This window comes from Aegilops tauschii, chromosome 6, assembly GCF_002575655.3.
Source record: "Aegilops tauschii subsp. strangulata cultivar AL8/78 chromosome 6, Aet v6.0, whole genome shotgun sequence".
NCBI lineage: Eukaryota > Viridiplantae > Streptophyta > Magnoliopsida > Poales > Poaceae > Aegilops > Aegilops tauschii.
In genome coordinates this window covers 9269900-9285037 of record NC_053040.3, presented here as the reverse complement: position 1 = coordinate 9285037, position 15138 = coordinate 9269900, and the positions used below count along the sequence as shown (strand labels likewise).

At 45.4% G+C, this 15138-nt stretch overlaps 2 protein-coding genes across 2 annotated transcripts; both read left to right on the top strand.

Moving 5' to 3' along the window:
* Positions 1 to 1581: 1581 nt before the first annotated feature.
* On the top strand, positions 1582 to 4727 carry LOC109737086 (uncharacterized). The gene is made up of 8 exons (XM_020296307.4): positions 1582 to 1887; positions 2005 to 2088; positions 2200 to 2280; positions 2927 to 3066; positions 3226 to 3322; positions 3869 to 3938; positions 4268 to 4330; positions 4412 to 4727. Exons 1-8 carry the CDS (start codon positions 1826 to 1828, stop codon positions 4490 to 4492), a joined length of 678 nt encoding a protein of 225 aa, XP_020151896.1. The 5' UTR covers positions 1582 to 1825; the 3' UTR covers positions 4493 to 4727.
* Positions 4728 to 6805: 2078 nt separating this feature from the next.
* On the top strand, positions 6806 to 14454 carry LOC109737087 (protein transport protein SEC16A homolog). Its single transcript, XM_020296309.4, has 13 exons — positions 6806 to 9027; positions 9125 to 9448; positions 10080 to 10208; positions 10282 to 10404; positions 10521 to 10688; positions 11200 to 11325; positions 11405 to 11539; positions 11759 to 11886; positions 11989 to 12100; positions 12228 to 12554; positions 12671 to 12775; positions 12864 to 13159; positions 13250 to 14454. The coding sequence occupies exons 1-13, from the start codon at positions 7081 to 7083 to the stop codon at positions 13800 to 13802; spliced, it is 4473 nt and encodes a 1490-aa protein (XP_020151898.1). The 5' UTR covers positions 6806 to 7080; the 3' UTR covers positions 13803 to 14454.
* The last annotated feature ends 684 nt before the right edge of the window (positions 14455 to 15138 follow it).

Here is a 15138-nt window from a genome sequence, read left to right as displayed (position 1 = left end):
GGTGGGCCAGCATGGGCCGGGTCTGACGGGGCGGGCGCGCCCATATCTGCCTATATTTAGGCGGGATATGAGGGGTGCCGGTCAATCCGGACGTTTGAGGCCCGTTTAAGACGCTCGTCTGGGTCAAAATTTCGAGACCGGTGGGCTGCCCGGGCGTATGAGATGGATTTGGGGCGCCCGACTGTAGATGCTCTTATGCTGTTAACTTTTTGGTAGAAGATATATGGTGTCACGATATATCAAGTTTGAAATTGGTTAGTTGTCAAATTATAAAATACTTGTTGACTGATTACCAGTGCTTAGTTGTCAGATTTTACCATGCTTAATTACTAACCCGCACAAAAACAAGCTTTAACTACTGGAATATATGATAACAAGTACTTAGTTGTCAAAAGTAAACATGCCTAATCACCATATTATCTGGTACTTAGTTGCCAAAGTTACACATTTTTTCTAGAATATGCACATGCGTGTATATCATGAATTGCCAAAATTAAACATGCTTAGTCCCCAGATTATATAGTACTTAGTTGCCGAAATACACTTGATTGCCTGATTATGTAAGTACTTGTTAGAAAGTTAAACACACTTAGATGGCAGATTATTAAAGTACTTGCTTGCCAACTTCCAGAAAGTTTGGTTGTCAGAATACATGTATTCAGTTGCCAGCTAGAAAAAACACAGTTACTAGATCACATATACTTGTGTGCCAAGTTCTAAAAAATTCCATATTTTCCTAGATTAAAGTACTTAGCTGCCAATTTACCTTTGTAATAACTAGTTGCATGCATGGAGAACAATAGCTAAGGGCCGTATCATTAAATAACCAAGGGGCAGCCTGGGCATGTACCGCGGGTGTGATTTTCATAAACATGGAGGGGGTGTTTGCAAAAACTCTGGGCCAAGTGGCTGCAACGAAACTGCCAGCGAGGCGCCATTTGCCGGCTCCTGATTTACTGTGGACTAAATCATCCCATGCATTTCAAGTTTGTGGATGAATTGATCACCTTTTGCAATTTTGTGAACTAAACCATCATATCCAATGCAAATTTGATACTCCCTCCATTCCTAAATATTTGTCTTTCTAGACATTTCAAATGACTACCACATACGGATGTATGTAGACATATTTTAGAGTGTAGATTCACTCAGTTTGCTCCGTATGTAGTCACTTGTTGAAATGCCTAGAAAGACAAGTATTTAGGAACGGAGGGAGTACGTTTTAGTCTCATGACTAAAAGTACGTCTCACCCATGCTTGGATCCAAATACTAAAGAGACTAAAATCAAGTTAATGAGCATTTATTATCCTTCAAACCCTCCAATCCAGAACTAGCATGTGTTAAAGGAGAGGAGTTAAATGAAGAGAGAGAAGACTAATCCATATTTAGTAGGGTACGCCTGACTAAAAATTTTTAGTCTCAAGACTAGTTTTAGCCCCTCTTTAGTCAGGGGTGCTTAGAACTTTAGCCTTTTAAAGAGACTATTTTTGATCAGACTAAAATAAGTTCCTTGGATTCAAGCACCCTCTTAGGCCTGCTCATGCTGTATTAATTAATCAGAAAAGGCCGAAGACCTTTCTACCCCTCTTTTTTTTTTAGGGGAACTACCCTTCTTTGTGAACTCTTGCTCGGGCCCGTGACCCCGCCCGGCCCAGACCCGAGCCCAGGCGGGAACCGGCGGCGGCGGCGGCGACGGCGACGGTGACGGCCGTGGTCGCGCATCGGCAGTCCGGCGTCGCAACGAGCCTCAGCTCTCCCTCTCTCCCAGATCCGGCCGCCGCGCGCCCGAAGAACCGCCCCCCTACTCGACGGACGCCCGGCGAGATGCCGCGCGACCGCGACGAGCCGGCGGCCGTGCGCGTCTACACGGTCTGCGACGAGTCCAAGTAACCGCCGTCTTCCCACCCCCTCAACCCTATCCCAACAACTCCTGCTCCTCCTCCTCCGCGTCACCGCCGCTAACCCCTCCCCCCGTCTTCTCCCGAACCCCGATTCGGCCGCAGGTACCTCGTCGTCCGGAACGTGCCGGCCCTCGGATGCGGCGACGAGCTCGGCTCCGTGTTCGCGGCGTACGGCCCCCTGGAAGAGTGAGCCAGCAGCAGTGACCTGAATCCGCTTCTTCTTCTCCCTGCTAATGTTCAGTGCTCACCATTTATTTTGTTCTCTGTGTGTGTGTGTTTGTTTGGGTTTGGGTTCAGGTGCAAGCCCATGGACGCCGAGGACTGCGAGGAGTACACCGACGTCTACTTCATCAAGTTCGCGCAGGTCAGCAACGCGAGGTGACCGATACATGCATATATCTACCTCGTTCAAGTATAGGATTTTTTTGCTCCCTCTGTGGTGAAGAGAGTCGGTGATCGATTTGTGGACATGGTTTGCCGCGGTAGTCTCGCGTTTGTCGGGCATGGTTTAGATGCTCTTTTTAAGAACCATAAGGTTCGTTTGGTCCGGTCGATAAGATTCTCTTCTGTTTTCTGCCATTATGTATCTGATTCGGCAGTCATATCTATGAATATGAGACTGAAGGACGTGTGTAGCTTGCTGATCTACTGGACAATCAGTGTTTTGTGCTTCTGTAATTGAGGGGAAAATATTTGAGGCTTTTTATTCAGCACTATTAATGGAAGCGATTGAGGAAGGATGACTTGGGTAGGCTTTCCAGATGCAAAATCCGTTAATGTCGTATACTTCGATGCCAGTATGTGTGCTTTTACTTGGGGTTGCCAAGTCGTGAATGGAAGGAAGAACTGTATTATTTCCTGGACCGTCTTTGCAGGCATGATTTAGTTCAGGTCTTGTGGTCCTGTCCTCGACACTTGGGCAGCAAATCTGGAGTCAATAGTTGCACCAACTACGTACTTGTTTGGTGCCTTCTTTCGATTAATTTTTGTTTTTAAGTGTGGTAATGGTTCTGTCATGTTGCAGGTTTGCAAAGAGGAAGTTGGATGAGTCTGTATTTATGGGCAACCGGCTGCAGGTTTCATATGCACCTCAGTTTGAAAGTCTTCTGGATACCAAGGAGAAACTGGAAGTCAGGAGAAATGAAGTCCTCACACGAATAAGATGTATGGTTTCATTTTCCTTTTTAAGTATATCTGCATCGTAGAATGTATTATTGGGATGGCAGAATGCAATCGTAAGATATATCAAGGACTATCAGCATTGCTAGTATGTTTTCCTTGGTACTTGACTAGTTGGATTTAGATATTTCTTGCATTTTTCAGCACCTGCTGGAAGCAGACCTGAAGGGCTATCTCAATATTCACTGGGTCAGGGATCATCTAGTGGGAACCCACACCATCATATGAACTCCAACAAGAGGTTAATATTTGCATTCTTCATTTGGTTTTGTGCTGTAAAACTGATAATAAAAAATTGGCCATAATTTACTCATCGTATGAAATCGTGTTGCCCCTTCAGAATTTATATTGCTAGCATGATTTACTCCGATCATTGAATTTTATTATGGATGGCCGTGTTATGGTTCGCGCAGCTAAATATGGATGACCAGAGAAAAGTACAAACTAGTTAAGAAGTTTTATTAGATCATACAGGCATTTACTTCTTATGCCAATCTTTGTGTTTGGACTTTGTAAGTCATCTGGTTGCCAGCAATTTTGCCAGGTCGATGATCTAATGGAATAGCTCGCTGTTTGAGGCCAGACATATGCCCTGAGCTTCTGTGCATCAATGTGGATATTCTGACTTGACAGTACATTCCAAGATTCTGTGTCTTTTGAAGATTTTTTGTATGCAGAATTACGCTGCTTACCTAAATGCACAGAGCAAAACAATCTGACTGTTTTCCGAGAAAAAGACGAGCACCATGCTGACTTTACCATTAAAATTTCCTCTTATTATCTTCAGAGAATACGCGAAGACAATGCATGCTACTCATATCGAAGATGCTCGTTTCAGCCATGTGCCCTCTAATAAGGTATGTAGTATTAGTAGGACAATGTTTGGGTTGAAAACTAAGTAGTTGTTCATTGAGAAAATTGGGGCATTTAGTAAGCAGACCAGATTATCCTATAGGCAACTTTATTTGCAGAAAACTTAGGAAGAAACTTCAATACCAGAAAAGCCAACATTAGTGAACTAGCTCATACACAAAGTACCCGAGCAGGGCAAAATCTCTACCACCTTGTTATCGTGAGTGCAGGCATCAATCTTTAGGAGTTTCCAACAAATCCCTTTTTCCTAATCACGGTTTATCTTTTATTCTTGCCTTTAGTATAATGCGTTTTGATGCTATTTAATTGTTAGGACTATTTCCCGTCCGAGTCGATGAATGCAACTGTAAATCTAGTGAGGCAGAAGCTTGATAAGGTAAGAATATCCATTCCACCCACCATTTTCCGTGCAACAGCCACATGGATGACCTAAAATTTCCATTTTCAAAATTACCAGATACAGTCCGGCGGCGATACTTCCGATGCTGCTGCCGCTGCATCCAAGAAACCACGGGTTGATAACCGCAGGCGTATTTGAACCATTGGATGACACAGGCGTTCCGGCCTGTGTTTTAGCCTCTGTTTTGTGCACTTAGACTTACCCTGTCATCATTGTTGTGTGCACTTACCTTGTCGTCGTTCGCAGTAGGTCTTTGGCTTGTCGCTTAGCAATGTATGCTCCAGAGAAAATGGTGTATTGATGCCAGGCTCAGCAGCTGTTCATATGCTGCTTACTCTGTTGTGTTGTCCATAAGATTTGTCTTTCTCGCTAAGTGGTCATGTCCCTTGCAATCTCTTTGCTGTTTGGAGTGAAAACTGCTGCTGCTGCTGCCCTTTTCAGCTACCATATTGGTTGACAAACTGCAAATAAAAGTCAGAGGTGAGGAGTAACCCTGACCCAATCGTTTGCTTGTTATGTGCGTTATTAAACACACCATCTTTCTCATGACAGGTCAACTCAACACACACACTGTGATGTGAATCCGAAGACTTAAGCCGTTTGATTTTAATTTTTTTGCTACTCCAATTTATTTATCTGCTACTCCAGAAAATATGTTTGTAAGTAAGACATGGTCTCTTCTAGAAGCGATGTGGTAGTAGCAACTTAATTATGCTGATGTGGATGCTGGTGGTAGCCAGACAGCTCTAGCTTAGCTAGGCATGTGTGCTGCTAACACACCGTACTCCAGCATGTGTCTTTTGGTTGAGCGGTTGGTGGTGCCTGTGGTTGCAATTTAAAACGGGGTCCTCTCTAGGAATTTCAGAAGGAAAAAAAATAAGAATAATATCACCAGGCTGTTTTCAATTTCACTTTCTGATAAAGAAATGGCCAGGCTGCTTTCAATTTCTTTTTGGCACAAAAGAAAAATCCTAATTATGCCACACAATTTGTTAGATTTTTTTTGTTCCGCAAAAAAACTGTTGTTTTTTTTAAACACCAACCCCCTCCCCCTACTGTGCCATTTCATATACTGGGGGGAAATGCGTAATCTTTTCATACAACGGGTTGTATGTCAATGTAGAAACTAATATCCAAACATGTTGTGCCTAATTGTTTTCCTTTTCCTTGCAGACTCATGGTGTACATATTTTTGAGACTCATGCTGTACATACATTAGAATATGTGCAATATACGTATATTAGAAGTGTGTGCAATGACGTTCTCAATGTTTTTTTTTTTGACCCGAATGACGTTCTCAATGTTTTTAAGACGTCTCGTATGTTTTTTGCCGGGTCTAAAAAATAGAAAAAGAAGCGAAAACCCCCCTTTTTGTCTCTCGGGATCATGTGACCCCTTCTCCAAAAAAAAGGAGACGTGCACTCATGCGATAAAATTCCAAGAAGAAGAAAACACAAGCAAATGACTATATTGTTTTTTTATGATACCATCTTCTTTCCAAGTGTTTCAATTTTGATAATCACATACTCCCTCCATAAAGAAATATAAGAGCGTTTTGCAAATGGTCAACAACAAACATGCTACAGGGGGTGGGGTGGGTGGTTGTCGGGGCTTTTGCCTGGAGCTGCAAAGGATTTACCGCCGGTGCTGGTGCTACAAACGATCAGCGACGCTTCATTGGATCTGCAAAGATTTTACCGTCGGTGCTCTGCTGCAAGGGGGTGGCGTCGCCGATACCGCTCCCTCGTTGCAAGGTTCTACGTCATTCCACCTGGACAAAGCCGTGATTGCAACATGCAGTGGCGGAGCTATGTACAACTTTGGACTTTGTTCCAAACCGTGAAGATTTTTTTGGGGGAGGACTTAGATGAGATATTTCTTTAGCATTTTATATCCTCAAACACTCATGTTTTAACCTCCCCCCTCCCACCAAGCAATTTCTACCTAGCTCCGCCACTGGCAGCATGGCTCGAATTGGAAAACGGGTCAGATGTTTCCCCCGGCCGCAACATGGGCTACATTCGCACGTGGGATCACGGTGAGCAGCCGGTCGGACGGACGTCTGGCTTGTAGAGTGTGAATCTAGCGGCTCGGGAGGCGGCTGGTCTTCTCCTCACCATAGCCGGCCGACGCGTGGCATCCCTTCATCATTAACAAAAATGGATATTATTTTGGTATGCGGGCATTAATTAACCTCGAGGCATATGCATACATATATCAATAACTACAACACTGAATATATCATCACACACCAAAGGAGGAGTGTATGAGATGTATAAACGGGCATCTCCACCAATGTGTGCAGCTGCACAGCACAGACTGCTGATGGGAAGTATTCCCCTTCCTCTTTACCAAAACAGAAGAAAAAATCCATGCAAGGGAGCAGCAAAGAGTGAACGAGAGGGAAACAGCCGGGAAAAGGTGAAACAAAAGAAAAGGAAGCTCGGGCCAGGAGAGAGAAAAAAAGGAGGAGGAAATGGGAACTGGTGGCGCGGTGGGATGACGCGACGTCGGCTGCCGTCCTCCTGAGCCAGCCAGCCAGCGCAACCGCCTCCCTCCTTGTCGCGCCGGGGACGGACGGGCGGGCGGGCGAGCGGATCTCGGCCCGATCCGCGGCGGCCGGCGGGGCCATTCCGCGCCGGGACGGACCCTAGATCCGCGCCCCCACCCGCGAGATCTCGCGCCGATCGCCGCTGGGCGGGAGGCGGGCGGAGGGGCCGGAGGAGATGGCCGACGACCTCACCGACGCCGACTTCTTCGACAGGCTCGTCGACGACGACGACGACGACGAGGCCGGCCCCGCCCCAGCGCCCGCGCCCGCCGTGGTGGGTGCCTCGGAGGAGGAGCTGGCACGGGGCGCCTCCGGCCTCGGCCTCGCCGACAGCGGCGAGCCCGGGCCGTCGGCGGGGGCGTTGGGGCAGGTCGCGGCGCCGCGCCCTGTGGCCGGGGCGGCTCCGGAGGGCGGGTCGCCGGGCTCGGGGAGGGGCGCCGCCGTCCACACCACGGTCAAGCAGGTCCAGTGGGCCGCCTTCCGGGCCGACGGCGACGACGCCGGGCTCGACCCCTTCGGCGATCTGGGGACGGGTGCCGCCCAGGAGGAGGCGTTCCTCGGCACCGCGGCCGCGGACCAGACCTCGGGGAGCTCCACTGTCGGTGGGGGCGTGGATCATGGCTTCTTCGGCGGGAGACAGAGCTTAGATCAGGATCAAGGCTTTGTCGGGGTAAGCTCGGATCAGAGCACGGCCACGCAGCAGCTCGGCGGCACCGGTGCTGCTGTCGACTCCATGGATCCCAGGTACCTGGAGAGCATTTACCCCGGGTGGAAGTTCGATGAGGCGACGCAGCAGTGGTACCAGGCTGAAACTGTCCACACTGCCGGTGACAATGCGCAGCAGCAATTTGGCGCTTCCTACCTGCAGAACTCAGCGCAGGCCGGGCTGGAGACGATCGCAGAGGAGAGCTCCGTCGCGGGGAGTGCATCAGGCTGGGGACAGGGGCCTGTTTCGGAGTACCCGGCAAACATGCTGTTCTACGCGGAGTACCCAGGGTGGTACTTTGATACCGACAAGCAGGAGTGGCTATCGCTCGAGGCGTACCAGCAGGCCGTCATGCAGGCCAGCGCAGCTAGTCCTGTTCAGGTCGGCGCAAACCATGGTGTTGTTGCGCCTTCTGGTGGGATAAATTACAATGTCAACCAAGCAGAGGTTCCTGCTGTCAACAATCAGGTGGCCCAACATACCTACGGCCAGCAGAGCCAGTGGCAGCCGGATGCATTTGCTAACAGTATTCAACCTGAAAGTGCCACGAATAGCTTGGCAGGTAGTTTCTATGGTGCCGATCAGCACGCACATGCCGAATCCATCAGCCCCTCCACAAATCATCAGGTTCCTTTTAACACAGCCGAAACTTCAACAAGTCATTATGGCAACCTTCAGAATGACTACAGCACGATTGGTAGCCAACAAGCCGGTTACAATGGGTTCGAACCTTCAACGGTTTACCAGACCAGTCCAAAGGTGCTCCAGTCGTCCGCGGGTAACCAGGGCAGTTACAAGGCATTTGAACCTACCGCTGCTCACCACATTGGTGAGAACAAGGGTTCTACGCCTTTTACTGGTTTCCAGCCTGGTTACAAGGGATTCACTCCTTCCACGGTCCACCAGGCTGGTTACAAGGGATCTGGCACTTCTACGGGCCACCATACGAAGACATTTGAGCCTTCCTCAGGTCACCAGGCTGGCTACATGGGATCCCAACCTTCTACAGGTCAACATGCTGGTTACATGGGATCCCAACCTTCTACGGATCACCAGTCTAGTTACATGGGATTTGGAACTTCTACAAACCAGGGTTATGGTGATGCCAATGGTTTTGTAAATACACAAGGCTTTGTTCCAACAGGGAGTATGCACAACAGCCAGAAACAAGCTCATGCAAACACCCAAGCACACTTGTCTAACAGCTATCTCGGTACTGAGAACTCCATGAACTTCCCTCAGCAACAATTTAGTGGTGCAAATGCTTCGCACATGCAATTTGGTTACTCTCTGCGTGAAGAGATGTCATCGGCTGGACGCCCACCTCATGCTCTGGTTGCTTTTGGGTTTGGAGGAAAGCTTATGGTTATGAAAGAAACAAGCTCAATGGCCACAAACTTTAACAGTGGAAATCAGGTATGCTCATATCTTCCATGCAATATATTTTGATAACCAAGAGAAATTAGAAATTTTATTGTGAAGTAACTAAAAGTATCATATTTGGCAAATTAAGGGGATTTCTAGTGGAACGGTGTCTGTTCTTAATTTATCAGAGGTTGTCGCGGATAATGTCGATGCTTCGAGGATCACTGATGGCAGTGCACTTAGTTACTTCCATGTTCTATGCCGTCAACCTGTTCCTGGTCCTCTTGTTGGTGGAAGTGCTGCATCAAAGGATGTAAATAAATGGCTCGATGAGATGATTACATGGTATGCGTCTTCCACCAATGAATACCAGAAAGGTGATCCTCGCAAGTTGCTTATTTCATTGCTGAAGATACTATGTCAGCACTATGGGAAACTACGTGCACCTTTTGGGTCTGATCCATCACAAGAGGTACTTCTTTCTTTCTTCCTTTCATGCTTTACTCTGTTGCAGTTATAGTTCTACTGTTACTTCTGTTACCATTCTATTGTGCGCCTGCTCCCCTTTACTATATTTTTATTCATTTGGAACTTTCATCAGAAGGAGGATCCCCATAATGCATGTTCTAGTTAATCAACCTTGTGATAATGCCACATAGTGCAAGTAAACTAATACGATTGGTAGGATTAACATTTCTGAATGTTTATGCTAGATGCAGCAGACTTGTTTTTTTTTATAATTCTGTTTGGTATTATTGCCTGGCCATATTGTAGGTTGTGATTTTACATTTTCCACTTTGTTGAACTCTACCTACTGGCTACTGCTAAGGCAACTGGTTCCAACCTGTTTCATGGTCCTTATTTAGGTGACAACTAAAATGGTTCCTTTCAAGATTAAGACCATTATTGAGTTAATTTTCATCAAGTAGCATCTCAAATTATAGATTGGTATTATTGGTCTAGAATTATGTGAATGTCTAACTCGTCTTAGCAATATATTAGGTGGAACCTAGCAAAATTTCATTGTTGAGTAACATAAAGGATAATTTGACTATTTCTGTAACCTTTACACATCTGATTCTTGTTTAAATTCCTGGTTATAGGATACAAACGGTCCAGAGATGGCAGTAACCAAGCTCTTTTCATCTTGCAAGAGAAGTAGCGATCATATGGGAGATTTTGGGTCGAATGTTCCTTTCATGCAAAATATCCCCTCTGAAATTCAGATGCAGGTACTTCTTATATCCTGTGTCATGCCATATTTAACCAAATATCCCCCAGTTGAGGCAACTACTCTGCTTGTAGGCTGTTGCGCAAGAGGTACAAGCTCTTCTAGTATCTGGCAGAAGAAAAGAGGCTCTTCTGCATGCTCAGGAAGGTCAACTGTGGGGGCCTGCAGTCATACTTGCTTTACAACTTGGCGATAATGTTAGTTTAACTTGATTAAACTTCTTTCTTTCGTCTGTAACAGTTTCTTGCTTTAGCTGTCTGGTTTCCAGTTACCTAAATTAGTTTTTTTCTCCTTCATTTGATTGGTGATGCAGTTCTACGTGGATACTGTGAAGAAAATGGCTCAGTGCCACTTTATTTCTGGGTCACCTTTGCGAACATTGTGCCTTCTCATTGCTGGTCAACCTGCAGATGTTTTTAATGTAGAGAACAACAGCAACATCAACTATGATACACTAGGTGCATCCCAACAACCTATGCAGGTAATTACTTAGTTATGATTTCTTCACTTGCGAGATGCATTGTTATTTTCAACAGTTAATGATTATCATATAGGCACTGTCTTTCTCATGTTGTTATGTAACATAATATATTCTTCCTGTTCAGATATTTGCTCATTATCTTAGGAATGATCTGTTTCAGAATTTTTATCCACTGAGGAAATCAAGAGTATAATTTTTGCGATGGCTTGACTCTCTGATCCCACTTTAATGCTGTGAAAGAGACTAAGTAGTTGTAGTAAGCCATTCTGTTGGTGTATGTATGGCTATTTGTCATTTTGTTTTCTTAGAGCTGGTGCTTCTTATTTATTGGTTACTGCACTGAAATGGAAGCGTGATATTATTGATTACTAGTGTCACGGGTTCTAAATGTTGCTTACAAAAATGATTGCCCTTTTACTATCATTGCATGTATCAGTTAGTCCAGTTTCTAACTTCTGAATTTCTGCTTAACTTGTGACTGACTTCATAACGTCGTGTTTCTGTGGGACAGCCTAATCCTAATGGTATGTTGGATGACTGGGAAGAGAATTTGGCTATTATAACTGCAAACAGGACAAAAGGTGATGACCTAGTTATTACCCATCTTGGAGATTGCCTTTGGAAAGAGAAAAATGAGGTTTGTATGACACATATTCGGAGATATATGTGTTCCTTCCTTTTTGTGATCAAGTACCTTATGGAGCTACTTGATACAGGTTGCAGCTGCTCATTCATGCTACTTAGTCGCTGAACTAAACATTGACCCATACTCTGAAAGTGCTCGGTTATGTCTCATTGGTGCAGACCATTTGAAATGTCCTCGAACATTTGCCAGCCCTGAAGCCATTCAGGTCTGCTACAACTTCCTTATTACTTGCAAAAAAATCAAGCTCAGTGCAAGTTTACTTCAAAACTTTCTTGTGTTGTATATTGAAGAAGAGGCTTTAGTCCACAGTGTGTTCTAAACAATCATTATGTGGATACATATGCATGATCTTGCATAGTCTATTACTTGTTTTTTTTTTGGCCATTCACTCCTCTGGACTAATATATTTGAAATGCAACTACAGAGGACAGAGGTTTATGAATATACAAAGGTGCTTGGTAATTCTCAGTATATCCTGCTACCCTTCCAGCCATATAAGCTAATATATGCGTACATGCTTGCGGAAGTGGGAAGGCTCGCTGATTCCTTGAGGTAGGTTATTGCCTTGTGTTTTGCATGATTAGACAATGACTTGAGTGTTTTCCCTAGAATCTGTCCTTGCACAGTGTGACCGAATTAGATCACCTCTTCAAGGTACTGCCAAGCTTCTATGAAGGTGCTGAAAGCTTCCGGCCGTGCTCCAGAACTGGAAGCATGGAAACAATTATTTTCCTCCCTGGAGGACAGGATACGCACTCACCAGCAGGTACAACCTTACATAATTATAATATTTGTGTATGCTGTTCTACTGGATTCCAAATCCTGTTCTGCATAGTAGCTGAGGTGTGCACCTCCTTCGTTAATCACTAACCCACTTGCTTTACCTTTTTTAGGGTGGGTATGGAACGAATTTAGCCCCTGCGAAACTAGTTGGAAAGTTATTTACCTCGCTTGATAAATCTATATCCCGCATGATGGGCACACCATCCGCAACACTTCCACCAGTGCCACAGGGCTCTGTTGGTGATAAGGAAACCTATTCAGCACCTGCAGCTGCAAAATTTGTAAATAGTCAATCATTAATGACGATGTCATCATTAACTGCATCCCCTTCAGTGCATTCTATTACTGAAATGGCAGAGAATAGTGGTGGCGCTGGCAGGAAGATTGCACACAACAGAAGTGTTTCTGAACCAGACTTCGGCAAAACACCAAAACAGGTATATAACTTTTTTTATAGAGGAAGAGAGATGTAGCAGCTTTTTTATCAATGGATGTTCTGCAAGGAAGATGTTTCATTTCTCCCTTCTCACTCCATATTGAATAAATCTATTAGGGTGCACGATCGGATAATACACAGAGCAGTGCATCAGGTTCAAGATTTGGTTGGATCAGCTCCACACTGCAAAAGACAATGGGATTTGTTTCAAAATCCCGCCAGGTGAGTTATGAAATTGCAGTATCTCCATCATTGTTCAGTTTTCTTATCTACATAGCAATGCTGATGCTGAAATCCTGTTGTTCCGAAGGCAAAATTAGGGCAACAGAACAAGTTTTACTATGATGAAAAGTTGAAGCGATGGGTAGAGGAAGGTGCTGAGATTCCTGCCGAGGAGCCTCCTCTCGCTCCACCTCCAACAAAATCCTCATACCAGAATGGAATGCCAGACTATAACTTAAATGGCCCTACTAGTGGAATGCATACTCCTAATGGAGTGGCAGAACGAAGATCTCCAAAACATGCAGATCATGGTTTGGGGATGCCGCCAATTCCACCCAGCCAGAACCAGTTTTCTGCTCGTGGACGAACGGGTGTCCGGTCCAGGTATTTCAGCACTGGGGACATTTGCTTTCAGTTCATTTTCTCTAATTTTTCTGTCAACAAGATAAAACTTTAGTATTTTGTTCATTTTAGATATGTGGACACATTCAATAAGGCTGGTGCAACTGGAGCAGCCCAGTCTTATAACAGGCCAGCTGCTCCGTCTGTGACACCACCTACCGGTGCTAGGTTCTTTGTGCCCACTGCGGCTGCTGTCGCTGCAGAGCAGATGCCTAGCCAATCAGTGGAGACACGTGGCGAAACCTTCCAACGGGATGAGCGCTCATCCTCACCGCCAGCGGAAACATCATTTTCATCACCCCCACCAGCAGCACAATTTTCATCACCAATGTCATCTACCATTCAGCGGTACCCGAGCATGGACAACATTGCTACACCGAACCAGGCACCCTGGATGTCCCCGGGAAGTAACAGCAGCTCATTCGCATCAAGATCACGAGCAGCATCATGGAGTGGAACATACTCTGACCAATTCAGTTCCACGGCAGGGGCTAGGTCACCTGACGGACCGACTGTGCCCTCGCCACAAATGCCTGGCAGACCCCCCTCGCACAGTCGTTCAAACAGCAACTCGTCTGTGCAGTTTACCGGCTTGACAGAGGATCTTCACGAGGTTGAGCTCTGAAAAGTGAGGTGACGGCTCAGCATGATCGCCGTGTCAGCCATGATTCAGCCCACACAACCTTGGTTAACCGCGGTTCTTCCAGCAAACCCCAACTAAGTTAAAAGGTGAAAGGAGCTGTTCACAGCGAATCAAGTGATGATTGCCAGGACAGAGATGGACAGACATCCCCTCCAATTTTGAATGAAACCTTGGGGGAAACCGCACCGAAACCGAGGTGCGCCAGGCGCGTACTACATAAGTACAGTCTTGGTTTTTTGAGTATTTAGTAGCTATATGTTGGTTGTTATTATGTTTACTAGAGCGCAGGAGAACAGAGCCGGGCATCCTTTTTTTCGTTGCGTGTGATGAAAAGCAACATCTGGATGCCATTGTACAGATAATCCGCCTCTACCCCTGATTCATTGTTCGAAGGCGCGAACCAGTTCAACCCCCTCATTCTTTTTTGGTTTTGATGAGAATAGAAGATAGAGATAATCTGTCTGTTATTCTAGTAGTGTAAGAAAGGAAGGCCTGATCACGTCGTAGAAAGTGTTGTTGTTGTTGTTGTTGTTGTTGTTGTTGTTATACTTGTCTGTACTTGTTCCCATACCATGGTATATTGTACTACTGTATTATTCTTTGGAGATGATTCAATTCTTTTGCCCCGGTTAAACTAAGCGCATAAAAGAGCTCATTGCCCCCTTGTGAGTTGATAGCTATTTGTGCTCAGCAAGTTTTTTGTTTTTGTTGATCTTGGTAGGTGTGGTTTGATACAATTTCGTGTATGCGTTCTTTGTTGCTTGACCCAAATTGTGAAACTATGGTGTGGGGTTTGTGATATCCGGAATTATACCGATTGAACACCTTGTGATTCACCGACTTATGTTCGATCCCCGGACCCGTTGCTCATGGATTATGCAAGCGGAATGAGACGTATTCGAGGAGGAGGATGGGTGCTGGATTGTTGGGAGTTATCCCACTCACGGAGTTCAAATCAAATTATCAAATCGTCATCATGGCGCTCGTATTTACACACGGGTTTGTCCTAAAGGATACCAATGCAACATCTTTCGACTTGTGGAGTTATGCTTGAAGCTTCAGGTGATCAAGGGCAACCTCTTGTAATCGCAAAAGAAAAGAAAAAACAGTCCAATTCTTTTTGGTTCACTCTGTATGTGCTAATATCTACTTCGTGTATTCAAAAAATACCACTATAAATTAGAAAAGTAATTTGATTCAAAAAATGTCACCGTGGCAGTGGCATACGTCGAAGTATCCAACTGTTGACGACTGCATTTTTCTTAAATTGTCTCAATAGTGTCTTTAGTATACACGAATATTTCATTGGCATATAATA